Genomic DNA, 17,734 nt, shown 5'->3' on the forward strand with positions numbered 1-17,734 from the left:
AACAGTAAATCTTTACACTTTATTTCTCTGATCATATTAAACATTGGAAACAGTGATGTCACCAATCAATAATCAATACTGTCAGATTTGTAGTCAGCTGCAGATCAGGTGTGTGAGCGTGCTCAGTAGCGAGTCGAGAACCCGTGGATCTCCACTTTGGAAATGTCTCGCTCGTCGGAGAACACGGCTCGATCAATTCGGGAACTCGGACTGCCGACGCTCTTCAGCCAGTGCTTCCTGAGGAAGAGGAGGAGGAGGAAGAGTGCAGTTAGTACATTCGGGGTATTTCTTAGTGACCTCTGACCCCACAGTGAATAAAGAAACACTGCGCTCCTCTTCATCACAGTGAGGTCACCTGACAGAGACACAGCCCACGCCACTGGCATCACTTAGTAGGAGGGGCTTAATTGTGTTTAAACCCCATCCTCATTAAAGAGTTCAGGTTATATCACAGGACAGTTACAACACGAGTGGGAGGAGTCATTTCACAAACTACACACTGACACCTCTTTAGCCCCTCCCATCACACCAGTGAGTGACAGAGTTGTGGCATAAAGAGGACCTGCTTGATTTTAATGTAAACGTCTGATGTCACAGGTGTGACAGGTGAGAGTCATGTGATCGTTTCAGAGCGCTTCACTGCCACACACAAGTAGTTTAGGAGAACTGTGGCCCCGCCTCTCTGAGTATGCTCCTGCAGCTCCTTGCTTCTCAGTCCTCCTCCTGCTCTGACTGTGAGGTCATAGCCAGGTCATAGGAGGAGGCAAATGAGGACAGCACAGAGCTGCAAAGCATTATGGGAGCTGTAATACTGCACTGACATTTTCAAATAAAAATCCATTAAAGGATATATCTGTGTGTGTGTGTGTGTGTGTGTGTGTGTGTGTGTGTGTGTGTGTGTGTGTGTGTGTGTGTGTTCGGAGGCTCTGATTGGTCAGCCAGACTCACATGTCACTGACTTTGTCCCACGGTCCCTGGACCTGACCAATCACAGTGCCCTGTCTGGTGTTCTTCACCCAGCCGCTGAGCCCCAGACTGCGCCCGTGATCCTCCGTGTACTGGCACACATTCACAGGTGTGTGCGTTTAGTCATGTGACACGTTTCCATGGTACATACTGATCAAAAACAGCAGTAATGTGAAGGAAAAGAGGAAGCTCACCATCCTGAAGCACACTCCTGAACACGGAGAACAAACACAGGGTCAGCGAGTAAAACCTCAAAAAACACACAAACTCGCCGTCACGTGTCAGGCGACCTACCCTGCACGTTCCCGAAGACCTCAAAGTCCACGGAGACAAGTCTGTTTTCAGCCATGATGGCGTGAAGGAGACAAAGTAAAAGCACACACGGAATCATGTTTGCGCAGCGAGATATTTTTATCTCTGATATTTAAACCTCTCTCAGAAGCCTTCAAAATAAAAGCATCACTCTTGACTGGTCACAGTCATGGTGATCTTTATTTTGAAGGGCATTCACAGTGTAGTTATACTACAGAATACTTCCAACAAAGTAAAATTCACAGTTCCATGACTTCCTCGCTGCCGTGAAACAGTGAAGCTGCTTCCTGTCCAAACATCAGGAAGTAACTGTGTAAACATCACCACGCTCACGCCACTGAACGTGACGGCTTGGACAGGTGAGGACTGGTGACGCTGGGCCAGAATAAAAACACACGGCTTGTTTCTCGTCAGTCTGATTTTATTCAAAGACTTGTGAGTCACAGACAAACAGGCCAATGAGAGGAGGGGGCAGAGCTTCAACATCTCAGGTGTCACTCAACCTTGGTCTTCTTCACAGCGCCAGGTAACTTATCCTGCAGACTGAAAACAGACACAGGACGCTTGTCAGCTGCTTGTCTGGACAGAATAATGTGAACACCTGCAGATTAGAGGTGGGCTCATCTGTGTTAACGTGGAAACTGAACATGGATGATCAATCAGCAACCCGACTGTGGACTTTAACTATAGACAGGTGACAAGCACAATAGGAACAGACAGTATGAACACACTGAGCATGCTCAGTTCAGTCCGACTCTTCATAAAGGTAGAACAGAGCTCACCTGGTTCAATTAAGACAGACACTGAGTTTAGATCTGAGGTCAGCATGTGCACAGGTGAGACAGACGGCAGTTACCTGTGGACCATGGACACCTGAGACAAACATTACAGACCCCAGTGGTGCTGCAGAAATGAAGGTCGGATTCTCACCTCTGACCTCAGTGAGGCATTTAGATCAGAGTTGACCTTCGGTGAGGCCAAACATGATGAACACCTGATTACCCGTGACCTCACCTCTGCAGAGTTTCCTTCAGTTTGAGCCGAACAGCCTCAGCGTGACGATCGATCTGAGCCTGAACACAGAAACACTCTGAGCTAAGCACGGAGCAAACTGGGCAGAAGACAGGGACACCAGGTGTGTCTTTACCTTCTTCTTCTGGTAGATCAACGGTGTAGTGAAGAAAATGATGTCAGCTGCACACAGAGAGACAACCAATCGGAGATCAGAAAGACTGATATTTAACTCGCTCAGAGGGAAACAAACTCACCAAGGATCAAGATGGTGACGCCATTGAACACGGCACCAACGTACGTCATCACCCAGGTGACGGCTGCCAGCTGGAACACGTAGAACAAAGACATGGACCAAACACACAAACAATACACAAAATTCAGTTTTATTTATAAGGCATCAAATCACAACAGTCTCAAGGTAAAGACCCTAAATAATACAGAGAAAAACCAACAATCATATGACGCCCTGTGAGCAAGCGCTTTGGCGACAGTGGGAAGGAAAAACTCCCTTTTGCTCTAATAGGGTGATATGGTGCTACAAGGTCATTCAGATAAGATGGGGCCTGATTATTTAAGACCTTGTATGTGAGGAGCAGGATTCTGAATTCTGGATTTAACAGGAAGCCAAAACAGGAGAAATCTGCTCTCTCTTTCTAGTCCCTGTCAGGACTCTGGGTTTTTAGGGTCGAGTACAGTAACCTCAGCTTTATCTGAATTTAGACATTCCTGCAGTTTAAGTGCTTGGTGTGTGTTATCTGGCTTCATGGATAGATAAAGTTGAGAATACACACAACAAACAAACACACAGAATAAAAACACACGCTGACCTTCAGGGAGTCGACCAGGTCTTCCACCAGTAACAGCCTCCTTGTTTGATTACTGAACCAGTTCAAGTGGATCAGAAACTGGTCAGCGAGCTGCCGAACTGACTCTGAGGACACCGAAATGTCCCTCTCCAACAGAGACCTGAAGACGAGAGCTCCAGTGAGATTAGAGTGATTAGAGCCAGGTTAGAATCAAATCACCCGGGTTACCTGAATGGATGACCTTCATCGGACTTCTGGACGGCCTGGATCACGGATTTATAAACCCTGCAGACGGGATGGAGAACAGGAAGATGTTTTTCATGCTGGGTAATGCGATCTATCTGTCTATAGCAGGTTCCACCCACCTGAAGGTGATTGTGACACAGAGGCACGCCAGGAGCAAATAGGACACCACGCTGATGACTGACAGTGTTGCCAAGGAGAGAAGAACCAGCAGTGAGAGGCCGAAAGCCGCTGCAGATTTCTTCAGTTCTCTCCAGTGCACGAGCTGTGAGGCTGCTGACATATTTTCTGAGATTAACCAAAACCAGCTTGATGCCAAAACAACAAATAGATACTAAAAGACAAGAAAGCAGAGAAAAGCAGGCTCCCAGAAACCTTGGACCGGGAAAGGCACAGATATGGACAGAACGAGGACTGCCACACCAATCACACGTCACAGCAGTGAAGCATACCACAGAGAAGCAGATTCAACCTTTCATGGAGGGTTTCCTCGTACGTGTGAACTGGAGTGAAGCACTCACACCATCGGGCTGGACTGGTAATCTGGCATATGGTGCACGGAAGGGCCGCTGTGCACCGGCCTTATGACAGCAGCCCATTCGTTCACTTTCATTACTCACACTGGATCGCCTAATCAAACTTCTTAACGAGACCGGCCCAACCCTACCTTCACTGTGTGCTCACACAGCTTGTAGAAAAAGTTTAGCGTGGAAGAAGCAGCTAGAAGGCGGAGCATCAAAGCAGCTGTTGGGCTGCTGCACCGCCAACAGTTGTAGCACGGGAGGCTGCTGATGCTGCACCAGCTGTGGAGACGTGCAGGAGGAGGAACAGCAGCTCAACAACAGACTGAGGAAAAGATGGAGGAGGTGAAATAAACGTGGCAAGAAAATAGATGGAGGAACATAATCAGAGATCCAGGGAAAATGGTAACTTTGACCACGAGCTGCTCCTGACAGCAAAATGCAGCTTTCACTGCAACTGAGACCGAACCCAACAACAACAATAACAACAGTACCCACATGATTCAAACGAAAACATTCAATAATCAAACTTAATGAAATATATACAAGTGAACGGGGTCAAAGTCCAAGACGAGCTCAGAGACGTGGAAATAGCCGGTGTTCTCTCCCACAAGCAAAATGAATCAGGTGAAGATGTGCTGAACCTTCATGAACCATAAACAAATGCACAGGAACCTTCAAGAATGTGATTTATGCAGTGCCAAATCACAACAGACTAATAATCACCAGCAACCTCTGAAATCCATCAGGAATTTTTAAAAACATTCCCAGAACTTAATCCTGGACCTGCAGGACCTCTACTTTAGCCTCAGCAGCATCCAGTCTGCAGGAGAAACAAGCACTGGCCTTATTATCACCTGAAAAACAAAAGAAAACGTCTGATCTTTGCTGTCAGCAAATAGTTTGGAACATGTTGCAGATGTGTTCTCTTTCTCCCATTTCAGGAGAAATGTCCCATTACTGGGACTCTCTTTTCCCCATTCACTCATCCTCAGCCCAACATCAGCTGGGCTGCTAACAAAAACAACTTTAAATCACCTTCGTTCAGCTTCTTTCCTCTGTAAGCTAAAGAACCGACAACGTTCGAGAGAAAACCCCACCGAGCCGTGACAGACCTCAGGCTGGGCTCGAGCATTTCAACATGTTTTATTCCACGTGCAAAGCTCTCTGTAACTCCACCTTTTACAGTTTCCCAATAACCTCGTCTCATTAATCCAGGTTTAATCCCTGCAGATCAGCTGCGGTCATGTGGCTCCTATTAGGAGGCGGAGCTACATTCCACAGAGATCCTGTTCAGAGCACACAAGAAAATAAGATCAACACTGATCTGAGCTGACCTGCTGATGTTTCCTGGAGAATGAGAAAAACCTCAACTCCCAGAAGAACGTTGAAGATTTAATGCCTGATAGATATCTTCTGACCTTCACATCATCCAACTCATGGTTTATAGCTCAGCTTTAAACACTCGCACACACACACACACGCACGCACACACACACACACACACACACACACACACACACAGAGACAAACACACAGAGACAAACACACACACACACAGAGACAAACACACAGAGACAAACACACACACACACACACAGAGACAAACACACACACGGAGACAAACACAGACACACACACACACACAAACACACACGCACACACACACGCACACAAACACACACGCACACAAACACACAAACAAACACACAGACACACACACACACACACACACACACACACACACACACACACACACAGACACACACACACACACACACACACACACACACACACACGCACACACACAGACACACACGCACACACACACGCACACACACACACACACACACACACACACACACACACACACACACACACACACACACACACACACACACACACACACACACACACACACACACACACGCACACACACACACACACACACACACACACACACACACACACACACACACACACACACACACACACAGCAGCCTGACTGACAGTCAGCTGATCGGGACAACAGAGCTTTGTTAGCCTGTTTGGTGAAACGCAGTCAGGTGAGAACAGGTGGCAGCCTCCGTCTACTCTACACTGTTTCCATGCCAACAGATCAGGTGTCTCACCTGTGTGCGTGAGGTCTCTCAGCGAGGAGGAGGAGTTGTTGGAGGACGATGAAGAGTCTGCCATGTTTCAGCTGCTCGGTCTGCAGGTCTGACCCTCCCTCTGACTCTCCAGAGCTCTGCAGCTGCTCCATCCAGCGATGACATCACCACATGGGTGGAGCTGGAAAGAGGGGGTGACGAAGTTTAAACCTTCTGAGCAGCTCGATGTGAGCTCAGAGCGAGAATGTTCAGGAGGGTCAAAGGTCAGCTGAGAGTAGTTTGAGCAGACTCAGACAAACATCCACACACACTGTTTAAGTCCAGCCAGACACAGGCGTGCTGGTAACAGTCGTTATCGATCAGACAGGAAGTGAAACCAAATGCAGCTTGAAGCGCAACAATCATTAATCAGTAATCAATAATATTGACACAGCTGTATACATAAAAACACATCAACAGACAGGAAATGAGCTCAGCGATCGCAAGAGAGAGAGAAAGAGCAGGTCAGGATCCAACGAGATCTGTAGAAGTTGGCATCACCATCAGAGGACGATCCCTTGCACAGCTATGGAGACAGTAGGAGGGTCTGAATGTCTTTGTGTTTCCCCAACGAGCATCAGTGATAAATAATCAACAATAAACAGACTGTCAGCATCATTTCTTGGTTGTTTTCTGTTGGCAGTTTTACAGCAGTGCTGTTGTTCTACAAGCATTAATGTCTGATCCTGAAACACCACACCTGCACTGTACCTGCTGACCTCAGGTCAGACTTGTTGGAATTGTGTTTTTATATTTACTCTCCAACCATAAACAGCAGCGAGTCTGCAGGTGTGAGCTTGAAAACTAAAGCTGTCAGGAGGAGGTGACGCTCGGAGTGTGAGAGTTTACTCTTTACTTTTATTCACAGCAAGAACGTTTTTATGAGCAGCACGTTCAGCGTACTTTAGTTCAATCACTCAGACTACGTTCGCTTGGACTGGGATGACTGCAGTGATTTTCTCCATTAGGCTGAAGGACAGGAAACTTCAGTCTCAAATATCTACTGTGCATGCCTCACCTTAGAGATCAACAGCAGCAGTGATTTAAAAAAACAGTTCTGTGTCACAAATCACCAGAATAATGATCATCATTGCTAAAAGTGCTAACGAAGCTGAGCAGAGCGCGTCCAGGCCGGGGGTTGCTCGGTGAACCTGCACCATGTCCCTCCACCAAGATGGTTCACTACTCGAGGCGCTTTAGTCCTCTTTAGTCACCAGGACACGTCTGGTGTCCTGGTGCAGCCACAACAACCTGGTGCTGAATGCCCAGAAGACAGTGGAGATTATTGTGGACTTCAGGAAGCACACAGCTCCACTCCCCCCCATCATCCTGACTGACACCCCCATCACCTCTGTGGACTCGTTCCGCTTCCTGGGTACCACCATCACCCAGGACCTGAAGTGGGAGCCCACCATCACTTCCGTCATTAAAAAAGCCCAGCAGAGGATGTACTTCCTGAGGCAGCTGAAGAAATTCAACCTGCCAACACGGACGATGATGCAGTTCTACACTGCAATCATCGAGTCCATCCTCACCTCCTCCATCACTGTGTGGTACGCTGGAGCCACTATCAGGGACAAACAGAGACTGCAGCGTGTTGTGCGCTCTGCTGAGAAGGTGATTGGCTGCAGACTCCCATCTCTGCAGGACCTGTACACCTCCAGGACACTGCGGCGTGCAGCTCGGATCTCAGCTGACCCTTCTCACCCTGGACACAGTCTGTTTGACCTGCTCCCCTCAGGCAGGAGGCTCCGGTCCATTCGCACCAGAACCTCTCGCCATAAGAACAGTTTCTTCCCCTCTGCTGTCGGACACATGAACAATAACCATATGACTGTTCCCACCACTAACACATGACCCTACGCTGTGTTCACTGCATCATTCCATGTTTGGCACTGATCACCACCTGCACTCATGTATATATCATGTATATATCTATCCACTTAGCACTTTTAATTCTTATTCTTATTTTTATATTTTTATGACAGTATGTTGCACTGAAGCACCGCAGCAATTTCCTAATGTTGTAAACCTCCTCAACATCTGGCAATAAACCCTTTCTGATTCTGATTCTGATTCTTTGGTGACATCTGGTGGCCAAAAATATGTACAGCAGCTTGAAATGAGCCGCCTCACTGTGATCACCCTCTCTGCATTAGCAACTTCTGTTTAATATCAGGCTATCGGTGTGGTGCATCTGTTTTACGGTTATTTGATTAAAAACTCATTTGTATGAAACGTTTGAACATGGGCGTGTCCAAAAGAAGCCCGTGTCGGGCTCCAGAATATCATGTGACCAAAGATGAACTCTCTGAAATGACGTCAATGCTTCATTATGTGATTCGAGCTGTTGAAAAGACGCACCACCAGCATTGGTTGGGACTATGCTTGTGCCGTGAGGTCATTCCAGACCATCTTTTTGTTTGCCTTATGTGGAATATCCTTTTGAAGCGATGGCTTTTCTTTCTCCATATTAATCAAATCAAAGTTGATGTAAGTCTGTAGAGATCTCTTTGGGCATTTCTGGTCATAAAGCAACATTGTCCAGTCTTCGGCAGTAACACAGGAGTTACAGGAGCAAAAATTGGAGAAGTTTACATCCTTTTTGATTGTTTTCAATAATCACCCAAATATGTAGTTTTGTTTTAACAGGTATACCATTAATTCTGACAGATATAAATGTTTGAAAGGTAATAAGACAGACTCATTTTCAGCCCTGACACAAGTAGCTGTCTGCTCACATCGTGTGTATTCGATAGGAAAATTGCAGTGTCATCAGTCAGGTGTGCCCATCTCTATCTAAGGGTGGGATACCCTCAAACTGTCCTTTTTTAATATGCACTCCATAAGTTGTGCATAAATTGGATGCAGTTGTTCGCACTAAACCCAAACATTCACCATCTTCACTCATGCGGCCATCCCACTGGCGCCAGCTGAAGGCTGCCGAGGTCGAAGCTGACTGGAACAACAAATTCGTCCATGACAACAGGATCCTGCAGGGCTGGACTGGGACAAAAAATTGGGCATTTTCACTACAGACCGGCCCACCAGGTATTAAAGCCATAAAGCCTTTGAAAGAAAACAAATGCTGTTGTGACAGTGATGTACAGTCTTGTTGGTATATGTATGATTTCTACACATTTTACATCAGATAAAAACTTTGTTTGCAAGATTCAGATAATTATTTAACCCTTTAAGACCTACCATAGAACCAAGTCCCCCAGAGCTTACTTTATATTTTTATATGCTGTAGTGCCATTTTTGGGAGCATTTCAAGTTGCTATACATCAATACAACTGATATAGCCCATATTTTAATAATATGTATGCATTAAGTCCATAGTAACTACCTTCATTGCAAAAAAGTGCAATAAACTACAAAAAAATTGAAAATCGTTTTTAGTTTTTTTTACATATATTTCTACTTGGAGAAATTTAAGAGGTTTATCCCTCAAAACTTTAAATACAAAAGTTGCAAAAAATAGTTTACAACAACAGGAAATTTATTTTGAGTGTCTTCATAGTTTTATTTTTGAAATACACCAATTTTTATATACTGCAGGAAAAAGGAAAAACAATCCTATGATGCAAATTTGCAAAGAAAACAGCATGTGCATCAAAATAAACTATTTCCAGCTGTGCAATTCAAGTTCTAAGCATCCCAGAAACTATTCAGAAAAGCATAAAGTCAAACATGACTTATAAAAACACCAGTATAGGCTTTTGAAGCCTACAAGTAAAAAAAACTACATTTTCCGCAAAAGTGACGTCACTTCCGGTTTAGGGCAGGAAATGGCGGACATGCGATCGTTTGCACTGACGTCTGTTTCACTGTGGGAAGTGTTACGAACAGCTGATCGGATCGGCAAAGCCTGTTTCTGGAATATTATGGTTTTGTTCCTGCAAGAGGTTTTTATGCAATTTTTGCAAAGCTATATGTGGAAGGAAACCGTGACCGAGGACAAGCTGATGGCATAAGATGTAAGTACAACTCCTCCGGTTTCATATGCAAAAAAAATGATTGCGCTAGCTTATGTGGTTCCAGTTCTACAGGGATTTAAAAAATAGTTACGCAAAACGGAGCGTGCCCGCTCCGACCGGCTTTAAAGGGTTAATAAAAGCTAGATATTTTAAATGAAAATAAGAAAAGTATTTCTTTGTGCCCCCCTTTCCCTGTTAATGCCCTACCTGGCCCCCTGGCAACACTTTGCTAGATCCGCCCCTGCACAGTTACCAGCTGTCAGCTGCTTAGAAAAGGATCCTGGTGTTATTTGTCTCTCAGAAACAGTTCATAACTTCAACTCATTCATGTCACCTAAAAGGTAAACCTGTTTCTCCATCACCTGTTCAGCTCTGATGATTCAGTAAGAACATCTCCTGGTTTCATCTTCATGTTTCCCTCTCACCACATATCCAAACCGACATCATGACCAGCAGCTTTACAGCTGTGGCTCCAGCCAACATCAGCTGATACTAGAAATTAATATTAAATAAATTCTAACAACAGCTGATCAAGCTTAAACGTGCTGCTGTTGTTTAGCGCGACATCCGCTGGTTTCCTCTTTCTGGTGCAAAGTGGGCGATAAACAAACAAGAGAGAAAAGCCGATCAGCTGATCATTGATCAGTTTCATGATTGAAGCAGTGTTGCCAACTTAGCGACTTTGTCGCTATATTTAGCCAGTTTTCAGACCCTAAAAAAAGACGTGAAAGCGCGTATCGCTTTTACTCTCAACAAGCAGCGGGTGCTGTAACGCAGTCAGTTCTTCTTTTACTCTTATGCTGTTTTGTGGATCACAAGGTTTAAAACTACTTATAAACACACACACACAAAGTTACTCCACCAGAGCGCCTATTTCGGGTCACTTTTGCCGGTCCAAGCCCGGATAAAGGAGCAGGGTTCGAATTGTGACATTAAATAAACAATAATTGCTAAAAGAAATTTAATTTGTAGTTCTAAATAAACTCTAAATGCATTTAGGACGTTTTTTACTCACTTTATGTCTCTTCCACGATGTTATTTCTCTCTCCAACAACATAGGTTACAATTAGATTAGCATGACCAATTATGCAAATTAGGCGATGACATCATTTAGCGACTTCTAGCGACTTTTAAGACAACCAATAGCGATTTTCGTTACTGAGGAGTTGGCAACACTGGATTGAAGTAGCAACAGGAGAGAGGGGAGAGAATGAGAGAAGAAGAGGCAGCTGTGCAGCAAAGACGCAGAATAACTCCAGCTTTGTGTCTTTTTCATTGTAGCTGAAGTCCGGGACAAACTGCGTCTCTTCTCAGCTCAATACGAAATGTGTAATATTTTCTCTGAATGAGGGACCATTCCATTTTTAAGGAGCCGTTGGAAACTCTACTAACTAACCTTATGAATAAAGTTCACTATCAGTAACATCATAGCACCACCCAGCTGTACAGAAACTCTGTCATGCTAGCTCACGCAGTACGAGTTATTGTAACTGACTGTAAAAAGTCAGCACAACGAAAATAAACTCCACCTAAACTTGGTTCATATCTGACCCAGATAGACTGCAGGTCATAACTTCTTACCTGAAGTTCAGTTCACCTGACACTCGGACTGGCGGCCGCCTCGGGTCTCTCCTCCTGCCTTCTCTTCCCTCATACGCCAGCTGGCCTCTGTGGAAGCTCTGCCATAGCCACCACCAAAAAACTGAATTATTTTTACACATCAACCAGCATCTGGCCAGTCCACCACCTCTCATTGTTCATGCCGTTACAAATTTTTTTTTAAAAAGTCATCAGCCCACCGGGCTGCCCGATGGTCAGTCCAGCTATGTTAACCTGCAACCAAATCTGCAGCTCCATACAGCAATGTTACGACTTGGATTATATCTTATAACTCATAACTCTTATGTTAGCTCCCCCCAGTAGCCTACTGTCTGATATATTCGACAGTTGCAATAATTCTTTAAGTGTTATTTTTTCCTTGGTATTCTAATTTCACCGAAGTTTACTAAACTCAACAAACTTAATATTACTTACCGGGACATTTATTCTGTCCTCATTTTCTTTCGCCGAAAATTGTTTTCTGCGGTGCCGTTGTTCTGACAAACCATCCTACTTTGGCAAAACGTCCTACCGTAAGTAGTTTATGCACATTTCTGCTGTCACAGAGTAATTCCAGCACCAATTTAAGTAGGTATGACGGTTTGCCACCTAACTTTGCCCATCAGAGTATACTTGTAGCTCATATTCATACAGCCAGGATGGTTTGCCACTTCGTTTTACCCGTTAAAGTATGCTTGTAGGTAACATTCACAAAGGTAGCATGGTTTGGCACTTAATTTTACCCGTCAGAGTATGTGTCTAGCTGTTATTAACAAAGGTAGGATGATTTGCCACTGAATTTTAGCTGTTAAAGTATGCTTCTAGCTCAGATTAACTAAAGTAGGACAATTTGCCACTAAACTTTAGCCGTTTAAGTATGCTTGTAGGTGACATTCACAAAGGTAGGATGGTTTGGAAGTTAATTTTACCCGTCAGAGTATTTTTCTAGCTAATATTCACAAAGGTAGGACGGTTTGCCACTGAATTTCGTGTTGTGCGCATGCGCAGAAACAACGGGTAGGATGGTTTGCCAGGTAGGATGGATTCCCAGAACACCGTCTTTCGTGCTTGGCTCTCCTACCTTTGCTAAGGTGATGCTCATAGTGCAGAAGCCGATGCTGCATTCACTTACACTCGGATATCTGAGCTTCACTGTGAAAACATGATCGTACATTTGATATTTGATTGAATTTTATTGTTTTAGCTTCGGGGTGGCACCTGGGGTGGCCAGTCTGGTTGGGGGGGTGGCCTGTGCCCCCCCGCTGGACACGCCACTGCCTAACCTGTCTCCCCAATGTGATTAGGGATGGGTATCGTTTAGGTTTTATCCGATACCGGTGCCAAATCGGTACTTTTGAAACGGTGCCGGTGCTCAAACGGTGCTCAAACCGGTGCTTAAAGAATGGAGAACACAAAATTGGTCCAAAAACCTCTCATGTTCAGCTGTTTTTTGTAAAAAGATAACAATGTTAACCTTTTCTGCAGCTATGGGGCATATATGGTATCACTCTTGGCTGGAAGCAGTGCTTAAACAATGGAAAAAACACAAACTTTGTCCTAAACCTCTCATGTTTAACTGTTTTCCACTTTTTCTTTGGTCATTTTAGCCTTTTTGGCCAGGGTGAAGGGAGCATCTGCCATCAAACAAGAAGACAGCTGCATGTAGCTATGATGATGTTTGCTAGTTCACCTTACATGCATTAATGTAATAACGTGGTTAGCCTACTCAACATAAATTACACACGAACAACATTAAGCTACTCACGCAGAGAAGAACGGCTGCTGCTGCATCATCATCCTCATCATTTCTGCTACACTGGCAGGGCTAGGGGCCAGGACTCTCCTCTTCGTGTTTTTGGGGGATTTTGCATAACAGGCAACCCACCCGCAGTAGGTGTGCTCGGTGTGAGGTCTTGCAGCAAGCTATCAAATACGGCGCATTTCTCGGCTTTAAAAAAAAACGCTATGCCTCGCCAGGTGTTTCATCAGATTCGAGGTGTTACCTCCTTTGACAGTATCACAGTATCAGCTTAAAGCACTTGTTGCTGCTGAGTTTGCATCTTTTGCTGTGAAGTACAGCCAGACTTTTGACCGCTTCGCCTTGGGCATTTTTAATCTGTAGCTCTGCTCTAAAAGAACGTACGTACCTGGACCCGCCTACTATCCTCGGAAACGTAAAATGATTGGCTAGAAGTGTACCACAGCTCAGGAAAAAAAAGCACCGAAATAAAGCACCGAAATGTGCGCTGCTTTTCGGTCTGGTTACTACCGTTTATGTCAGAACGACACCGGTACCCATCCCTAAATGTGATGTTTGTGTATTGTATGTACGGTCTGTCATCTCGGTTGTGGGCAACTGCAACTGACAAATAAAGGCCATCGCATCTCAACTAGCTAACATTACAGCCAACAGCTAAAACATTAGCACTAAAGACCTACACAGAATATATCGCCATAGACATACAAATAACATAATTTCAGTTTGATGAGTTTAACTGCAAAGCAGATAATGCTATCAGAAATTGAATTTTTTTTTTTAAACTTACTTTTCACAAACAAATTACTTCTTTTTTTCTTAAATTGTCCGTGTTTGCCAAAATGTGCTAATTTTTCACATGTGATAGAAGAACTGAATTTGGCATGTACAGAATGAATCGCATCATTTGAAACTTAGCTCTGATTGGAGAAATTGGAAGTGTTAGAACTGACCCACATTACGGTCTCCTCTACTACTGGAATTCTTTTCTTGCCTATGGAGAAATTTATCCATTTGTATTTTCTGAATGAGCCAAATATGATTTTTGGTAAATATATTTAGGAAACTATTTTCACTTTCACATATTAAATGAATAATTCTAATAAAACATTGTTCAAAGTTTCTTTTTTGTTAACTAAAGAAATATTTTGGGCATTTTTTCCGCTGTTCTCACCGTTTCCTCCTAACAGCTTTAACATCTGACTGACGGTGAGATTCTCGTTCAGACAAATTGTTTTTTCACATAATCTTATTATTCTAGAAATTATTTTAATTTCTCTCTCGTTTGTCTTTAGAGAAAGCATTTTCCTTTTGAAAAATTTCTGATATCAAATTTCATTTCCATGAAAACTCTTAAATAGTTTTGCTTGTTAATAAGTCTCAGGGCTTAACTTTGGATTAATTTAGTTTCCAACAGTCTTTATTCTGAATTTGTCCAAATAATTTCAAATCAGTCTAAACTGGACTGCTTTATGGTCTGTCAGGACTGTTGTTTCTGTCCTCATTGCTCCACATATAAAGATCTCCTGTCACGGATATGTTCGTTCATGGGGGCATCTATCCATGCTTTCATTCATCACTGTGTTGGAATCACCTCCATATAAAAGTTTAGCTGAAGGACATGAAGATAACATCTGCCTTATCGTCTGTGGTTAAAAATAAATATACATTTTGCATTTTATAATTAAAGCCATTTATAAAGTGTGACTGATCAATATCAACCAAAAGTGTAATCCATTGTTCGCTGATGTTGCAGTTTAAGTGTGAACCGCTGCAAATCTGCTGTCACCAACAGAAACGTGCTGCCTTTCTCACTCTTCTTCATTATTTATGTATTTATTGAGTTTTTAAAAGAGTCACATTTTATTTGAAATTAAATTTGTGGACTTATTTCAGGAGTTTTGGATTTTCATCAGTTAACGTATTTATTTTATTTTTGCTGTTTTATTGTGAGCTCGCAGTATTACTTTTCTTCTTATTTGGTTTCTCTTTAATGTTTTATGCTTTGGCCGAAGGGTCTCTATTCTATTTCTAGTCGCTTCTACTGAATGTTTTTGCTGTGCCCGCTTCGGCCTGCAGGGGGCAGCCGCGGCTCAGATTACGCCTTAAAGCGGAACTTTTGTTTCCGTGTTGTGTTTCCTCAGGAGCGTTAACAGCTGTGAACAGCAGACGGCGGGGGGTGGAGGGGTGTGTGAATCGATTATTGCTCAGCTATCGATCTCAGCACCGTGAGGTCCATGATGCAGTGCGGCTGGCCCCTCATGGGTCCGCTCAGGTGGCTTCACTACCTTAACAAAGAGGTGAAGGTGAGAGCGGGAAAAGGCGAGGAGCACCGCGGCTGGCTGTTGAGCGTGGACCCGGTGTCCGCCAGGTAACGCGCACGTGGAGCCTAATTTGTAAATCAAACAGCTGATCGTGACGAACGAGTCGAGTTTTTTTTCAGCCGCTTCCCGTGAACTTTGACCTTAACTCGTTTAAGTTAAGTTTAAGTGTGACTCCTGATCGTCACGTGGCTCTGACCCTTGTCTTCCTGTGCCCTGCAGTGTGGTCCTGGTGTCCTTTGGTGAGGCGGTGGCGGTGCGGGTGGTGATGGGTCACGCCGTGGAGGCGGTGGAGGTCCTGCGAGCGGCTGCTGATGATGAGACGGCGAAGCGTCTGCGGTCGGTCTTCCTCCCCCCGCCGTCCCCTTGCCTGGACCCCAAGGAGCTGCGTCAGCGGAGGGATGCCGTGCGGCGGTGGCTGCAGGAGAACCGGATCCCCGTGGAGGAGGAGGGGGAGGAGCTTAAAGTGGCGGGCGTCCTGACGATCGCTGCGCCCTATAGCGCCCACGACTGCAGGAGCTCCAACCAGATCATCCTGGACCGGATCCAGAGACTTATCGGGATCCAGGACTGTACCAATCAGGGGTTGCCACTCTGAGCTGGGCCAATCACCAGGTTAGTGTGTTGTTTGAGCTCCGCCCTTTTGTCATTTGCAGATGTAATCTAAATAAAAGGAGTTTCTAAGTGACTCACTTCCTGTAAAACTCACCTGTCCCACAGACTGACGAGTTACCGATCGCCATGATTAGTTACGTCAGAGTGGGAGGAGTTTTAAATATGTGCATAATTTTAAAAGATAAACTGGTTTTATTGTGACAGGCACAATTTCATTTCAGGTGAGAAGAGACCTGCAGCAACCACAATGAACCAGGAAACCAGAGTGCTGGCTCACCTGGGGTTACCCGGGGTCAGGGTGTGCACGGGCGGATTTCAGTTTGTTGTCAGACTCCAGTAATCGATAATTATTGATCTGCTGTAATCATTGACACCTGGATGTCGCTGATGTGATTGAACATCACCTGAATCACCTGCGTCAGTATCAGGTGTCTCCGGTCTGTCCTCTGAGGAGAACTGAGTTCTGCTCTTTATTTGCCCGTTGCCATGGTGACACCTGCGCCTGTGGGAATGACTTGCTGCAGACTGATTCCCGGAGCGTTTTTGTAAAAGTTTCGTGTCGTTTCATACTTTGTAAAAAAAATTCAGACTGGAGTCAAACTTAAACCACGAGCTTTGATCTTTGTCAGTTTCAGTAAACATGGGGATGAAACGTCTACCGAATCATCTAATCACTGTAAATAAACTGTAAGGTAATTATTGTATCTGTGGTAACAAGACACCCATCCCTCCACGCATTTATTTCAGTATGCTCTGCTTGGTTTTGTTTGTTGAATGCACAGCAGAGAAACACTTGTATCCTGGGGCTTTGTGTGTGTTCACAATGACAATAAAGTTAATTGAAACCAGCCCAGAGTGAGCTCGAGGTCACAGCCCACCGCCACCTTATCTGCTCTTTAAGTGATGACATGATGAATCCTGCTCCCGGCCCAAACTACTCTGCATTTATTAAGTCTGTTGTGTTTTTAACATGTTTTAGTGCTTTGTATATAGTTCAGTTTAATCTGAACCCCTAAAAACAGTCAGTGATCACTATCGTCCTCTCTCGGTTTTTATTACCATTGTTCGTTTTAAAGCTCAGTTTTTAAACCCTATCTACAGCCCAGCCCATGCAGCAGTATATTGACTAACCTCGCATTGTGGATGGATTATCTCAGTTGTTCTCCTGACTGAAGTTTGGTCCGTTTACAGCATCCTGCCATGCGACTGTATTTGTCTCTAACCATCAGGAACCTTCACGTTAATTTTTATCAAGTGGAAAAGTGTTAGCGCTCATCCTCCAGCCTCACTGTTTATGCTATGCTAACATAGCTGTGTAGCTAGCGATCACGTAGCACATCAGTATATACCAGCTAGTCCAACTTCAGTAACCCTACAAACGTCACTGCTGTTTAGTTTTCTGTCTTCATTTATGTTGGAAGTGATAGCAGAGCTGTATGTTTGAATTTGTT

At 44.5% G+C, this 17,734-nt stretch overlaps 3 protein-coding genes across 9 annotated transcripts; 1 reads left to right on the forward strand and 2 right to left on the reverse strand.

Moving 5' to 3' along the window:
* On the reverse strand, positions 1–1,384 carry LOC120720331 (acylphosphatase-2-like). The gene is made up of 4 exons (XM_040009965.1): positions 1,261–1,384; positions 1,161–1,177; positions 949–1,058; positions 1–237 (listed from the first exon to the last, which is right to left on the reverse strand). Exons 1-4 carry the CDS (start codon positions 1,355–1,357, stop codon positions 123–125), a joined length of 339 nt encoding a protein of 112 aa, XP_039865899.1. The 5' UTR covers positions 1,358–1,384; the 3' UTR covers positions 1–122.
* Positions 1,385–1,678: 294 nt separating this feature from the next.
* LOC120720329 (reticulon-3-B-like) lies at positions 1,679–15,978 on the reverse strand. 7 transcript variants are annotated; one of them, XR_005692891.1, is made up of 10 exons: positions 15,868–15,978; positions 5,995–6,154; positions 3,464–3,617; positions 3,327–3,383; positions 3,120–3,258; positions 2,547–2,616; positions 2,426–2,472; positions 2,293–2,351; positions 2,061–2,134; positions 1,705–1,821 (listed from the first exon to the last, which is right to left on the reverse strand). XR_005692891.1 is itself a non-coding variant. In XM_040009963.1 (9 exons), exons 2-9 carry the CDS (start codon positions 6,056–6,058, stop codon positions 1,773–1,775), a joined length of 636 nt encoding a protein of 211 aa, XP_039865897.1. In that variant the 5' UTR covers positions 6,059–6,154; positions 15,868–15,978; the 3' UTR covers positions 1,679–1,772. The 7 variants fall into 7 exon arrangements, 5 of the variants coding, with proteins under 5 accessions (XP_039865897.1, XP_039865892.1, XP_039865893.1 ...); XR_005692890.1 differs by having other exon boundaries at positions 2,209–2,351; XM_040009963.1 differs by lacking the exon at positions 2,061–2,134 and having other exon boundaries at positions 1,679–1,821; positions 3,464–3,614.
* On the forward strand, positions 15,376–17,131 carry gemin6 (gem (nuclear organelle) associated protein 6). The gene is made up of 3 exons (XM_040009964.1): positions 15,376–15,718; positions 15,891–16,283; positions 16,505–17,131. Exons 1-2 carry the CDS (start codon positions 15,585–15,587, stop codon positions 16,264–16,266), a joined length of 510 nt encoding a protein of 169 aa, XP_039865898.1. The 5' UTR covers positions 15,376–15,584; the 3' UTR covers positions 16,267–16,283; positions 16,505–17,131.
* Positions 17,132–17,734: the final 603 nt, after the last annotated feature.

This window comes from Simochromis diagramma, unplaced genomic scaffold, assembly GCF_900408965.1.
Source record: "Simochromis diagramma unplaced genomic scaffold, fSimDia1.1 OVJJ01000578.1, whole genome shotgun sequence".
Taxonomy (NCBI): domain Eukaryota; kingdom Metazoa; phylum Chordata; class Actinopteri; order Cichliformes; family Cichlidae; genus Simochromis; species Simochromis diagramma.